The 5,000-nt window shown below is 49.1% G+C and overlaps 1 protein-coding gene across 1 annotated transcript in view; it reads right to left on the bottom strand.

Moving 5' to 3' along the window:
* Window positions 1–5,000, bottom strand: part of LOC143293871 (uncharacterized) — a 431,915-nt gene that overhangs the window by 288,976 nt on the left and 137,939 nt on the right. The window contains exon 3 of the mRNA XM_076605190.1: window positions 916–1,935. Within this exon, the coding sequence (XP_076461305.1) occupies window positions 916–1,935 (1,020 nt within the window). The remainder of the gene's footprint in view (window positions 1–915; window positions 1,936–5,000) is intronic.

Below are 5,000 nucleotides of genomic sequence, written 5' to 3'. Positions count from 1 at the left end.
TCCTGTCCTGACTTCTTCGCCTCTCTGTTTCTCTTAATTAGTTAGGTTAGTTTAATTAGCTTAATTCCCACTTCACTTCGACGTGACGTGCCCCACTTCAGGAGGCCTGACACCATTGGGGGTAGCCATCACGGGAGAGAGAGAGAGAGAGGGAGAGGGGGGAGGAAGAGAGAGAGAGAGAGGAAGAGAGAGAGAGAGAGAGAGAGAGAGAGTGTGTGTGTGTGTGCGTTTTTATATGAGCAACGACTTCGTTTAAACAAAAATTACTGTTTCACTCACAGAAAAGAAATATACACAAGAGGAAATATATATATTAGAGAGAGAGAGAGAGAGAGAGAGAGAGAGAGACAGAGAGAGAGAGAAGGAGACAGAGAGAGACAGAGAAGGAGACAGAGAGAGAGAGAGAGACAGACAGAGAGAGAGAGAAGGAGACAGAGAGAGAGAGAGAGAGAGAAAGAGACAGAGACAGAGAGAGACAGAGCGAGAGAGAGAGAGACAGTGACACACAGAGAGATACACACACACACACACACACACACACACAGAGAGAGAGAGAGAGAGAGAGAGAGAGAGAGTGTGTGTGTGTGTGTGTGTGTGTGTGTGTGTGTGTGTGTGCGTTTTATATGAGCAACGACTACGTTTGAACAAAAATTACTGTTTCACTCACAGAAAAGAAATATACACAAGAGGATATATATATATCATATATATATATATATATATATATATAGAGAGAGAGAGAGAGAGAGAGAGAGAGAGAGAAGGAGACAGAGACAGAGACAAGAGAGAGACAGACAGAGCGAGAGAGAGAGAGAGAGGGTCACACACACACACACACACACACACACACACACACACACACACACAGAGAAAGACTGACTGACACACAGAGAGAGACAAATGAACAACCAATACCTCCAAACGCTGGCTCCACGGGAACCGACGGTCCTCCTCTTCCTCCTCCTCCTCCCATACTGCTCTCCATCCCAGCCATCTCTCTCTGGTCAACGTCTCCCGGGGATATGTCGAAGAACTGACTCCCTTCCTCCCTCACCCCCTCGCCAGAGGGAGGAGCTTCTTCAGGGAGGGCGGGGAACGAAGAGGGGAGGAGGTCGCCCTGAGCGTCCCGAACTGGCAGGTCGTCGTCGTCGTCGTCGGCCTGAACCTCGAGGGACTGCTGGGGAAGGGCCATGATGAAGTTGTAAGGGTCCAACCCCGCTTTGCCCAAGAAGGGGTCCCTCTTCAGCTGGCCCTTGGACTTGTCGAAGTACTTGTGCACCTGCACGAACTCGTCCCGCTTGTTAGAGTCCAGCAGTTCCATGTTCCCGTAGTTCCTGTAACCAGGGTCTCCCTCCTCCTCTTCTTCTTCCGCCAGGTAACGTTGACGCCCCTCCTCTTCATCGGGTCCACCCGCCATCATCCTCTCCTCCTCCTCCTCCTTCTGCCTCATGAGCTGACCTATACTAGAGTAGGAGGGAAGGGAAAGAGAAGAAGATGACGCCTCCGAAGAATCAGCCAGCATGGAGGAAGGTCCATCGAAAGACTCCACGTCCCCTGGAGATCGGTTCAGCAGCAGCTGCTGGAGGACGGAGGCGATCTCAGCGTTGGCGTCGTCGTCGCTCCAGGAGGGCGAGCCAGGCAGGGAGACGCCCAGGGCCTCCTCGCACAGGCGCGGGCTGAAGAGCACCCCCCGCTGGAAGGCCACCAGGAGGTTCTGGAGGGTGCACTGAGTGTAGGCGTCCTGCCAGGTGAAGCCGTCCTGGATCAGGGTCCAGATGGTCTCCTCCAGCTGCTCGATCTCCAGGGACTTGAGGCGGAAGGTGTCCCCGTAGGGGTGGCCTGGTGGTGCTCGTGCTCCTCCTCCTCCTCTTCCTCCACCTCCATCCCGGTGGCGGTGCAGTCCGTACACGTCCTGACAGCTGCCGAACAGCAGGTCTGGAACAACACAGCAGTGTTGGGTTTTCATTTTCAAAATCGTTTTCAATACACACTGAAGAAATGAGAAGGAGGAGGGGGGGGGGGGAGAAGGAGAAGCAACAGAAGGAGAAGGAGCAGGAGAAGAAGAAGAAGAAGAAGAAGAAGAAGAAGAAGAAGAAAGTGAATAATAACAAAAAATTAATATATTTAAACTCTTCATTAAAAAAAACAAAAACAAATTCAACGACAGACCCAATCTAAGCGAAAGTTCGTTTCCGATAAGCAGAGAAAATACGGTATTATGCATAGTTCCTTTTCCCACCACTACTGAAAAAAAAAAAAAAAATCCTTCAAATGCTAAAATACGGCTGCAACTTGCCCCCACGCAGTCCAGGGAACTATGACAGCAGTTTACGATGAGGCTTTAACTCTCTCCATACGAACGGCGAAAGAGACGACGTTAACAGCGTTTCACCCCAATTACCATCATCAAAATATTGCAAGCGGAAGGCTCTTATACTGAAGAGGTGAATGTTGACAAAGAATACCACAATTCTGACGACGGAAGCTAAAGGTTGGATCATTGAGACACCCACTGGACAGCCGATGGGTCTGTGCAGAGGAGAAGAGAGGACTGGCCGTACTGAGTAAGTTAAAAAAAAAAAAGAAAGGAGGAGTTTGTATTATACTCCATGTTTGGTGTTAAATATACTTACCATGTCAAACTGATGCAAACTAGGCCTATTGGTTTGCTCTGCTTGGCCAAATTTCGCGCGGCTAACAGTGAAAAGACGGGCCCACCCGCTCTCAGCCAATCAAACGCCTCTAAAAGAAAGAAAAAGATAACAACAACAAAAACGCGCATGCATGCATACACACGAACACACACACACGGCGAAAGAACACTTGGCATTCCTCTTCAACAATGTCTCCACTGCACGACAGTAGTAAAAATGCCAGAGCCGTCAGGTACTACCACCAGAAAGCATCAACTTGAGAGAGAGAGAGAGAGAGAGAGAGAGAGAGAGAGAGAGAGAGAGAGAGAGAACCGTGACATTTCTCGTGTATCGGAATACAATTAACATTAACATTAAAAAGAAGGAGGAGGAGGAGAATGAGAAAGAGGAGAAGGAGATGGAGGAGGAGGAGGAGGAGAATGAGGGAGGGAAAGAAGGAGGAGGGGGAGGGGGAGGAGGAGAAGAAGAAGAAGAAGAAGAAGAAGAAGAAGAAGAAGAAGAAAAGAAGGAGGAGGAGGAGAATGAGGGAGGGAAAGAAGGAGGAGGGGGAGGAGGGGGAGGAGGAGAAGAAGAAGAAGAAGAAGAAGAAGGAGGAGGAGGAGGAGGAGGAGAAGGAGTAGAAGAAGAAGGAGGAGGAGGAGAAGAAGGAGAAGAAGAAGGAGGAGGAAGTAGAGGTAGATTATTTACAGACGAGAAGAACACACACACACACACACACACACACACACACACAAAGAGAGAGAGAGAGAGAGAGAGAGAGAGAGAGAGAGAGAGAGAGAGAGAGAGAGAGAGAAGGTGTCATGTGAATCTGGAAAACAAAACATTTTTTTCTTTTTTTTAATCAAAACAGCAAGGCTTCGTCATCGACAAAACGTCTACAACCAACAACCACACACACGGAACTAGAAACAAAAAAAAAAATAGCAACAACAACCAGCACCGCCTGCAAGGTTGGAGAGAGGTGAGGTGGAGCGGGGGGGGGGGGGGGGAAGGGGGTGAGAGGGGCTGGAAGAAGGTGTGTGTGTGTGTGTTGGGGGGGGGGGACATGGGGGGGGGGGGGAAGCAGTAGGTCAGCCATCACATCACACAACTCCCCACGTCTCTCAGTCATACGACGAGCCTTATTTCCGCTGCGCGCCATTCTGTGTGTCCCTCCCCCAAATTAGCAACACCCTCTGCCTGTGAGATCATTCGGACAGCTATGTTGTTGGAAGAAAGGTCCCTCTCTCCCTCCACCAATTCCTGTACAACCCGCCCTTAGGGCAGGGGGGGGGGGGGGTGAAGGGGGGGGGACATTGTGAGACCTCGTTCGTTTTCTAGGTCTTCTCTTGAGCGTGGCTTAGCTAGCGAGTGGGTGAAGAGGAGGAAGAGGAACAGGAACAGGAGAAAGAGGGGGTAGGAAGGGAGAAAGAGAGAGAGATAGAGAGAGAGAAAGGGAGGGAGAGAGAGAGGGAGAGAGAGAGAGGGGGGGGGGGGTAAAGAAAGAGATTCAGATTGAGATGGTTCAATGTGGATCGTCCATAGGCACACATACACATCAGGGAAGGGTGCGAGGGATGGGGGAAGAGGGAGTGGGTAATCCAACTGTTCGTTTTACAAACTACATAGTCACTTTTAACACATGGAGCAGAGTGATGGCCTGGAGGTAACGCGTCCACCTAGGAAGCAAGAGAATCTGAGCGCGCTGGTTCGAATCACGGCTCAGCCGCCGATATTTTCTCCCCATCCACTAGACCTTGGGTGGTGGTCTGGACGCTAGTCAATCGGATGAGACGATAAACCGAGGTCCCGTGTGCAGCATGCACTTAGCGCACGTAAAAGAACCCACGGCAACAAAAGGGTTGTTCCTGGCAAAATTATGTAGAAAAATTCCATTTCGATAGGAAAAACAAATAAAAGTGCAGGCAAGAAAAAAAAAAGAAAAAAGAAAGGTGGCGCTCTCAGTGTAGCGACAAGCTCTCACTGGTGGAGAGCAGCCCGAATTTCACACAGAGAAATCTTTTGTGACAAAAAAGAAAAAAAAATGAAGAGAGAGAGAAGAGAGAGAGAGAGAGAGAGAGAGAGAGAGAGAGAGAGAGAGAGAGAGAGAGAGAGAGATTTAAAAACTAACGGCGGATTTGAAAACTAACGGCGGATTTGAAAACTAACGGCGGACAAAATGAACACTTTTCGGGATTTTTTTTTACACCGCTAAAATGATGACAAATCAAAACAATACAACACATGACTCCCAAAGCAATGAAACGAAATCATCAACAACATATGTCCGAGCGTACACAATCACTTGTTCCAAGTTTGTACCAGTTTCTATTTTTTTCTTTCCCGCCTTCCTGACAACCAAATCCT

The sequence above is a fragment of the Babylonia areolata genome, chromosome 19 (assembly GCF_041734735.1).
Source record: "Babylonia areolata isolate BAREFJ2019XMU chromosome 19, ASM4173473v1, whole genome shotgun sequence".
NCBI lineage: Eukaryota > Metazoa > Mollusca > Gastropoda > Neogastropoda > Buccinidae > Babylonia > Babylonia areolata.
Note: the sequence above shows the minus strand (reverse complement) of the source record. Positions and strands in the feature narration are given on the sequence as shown.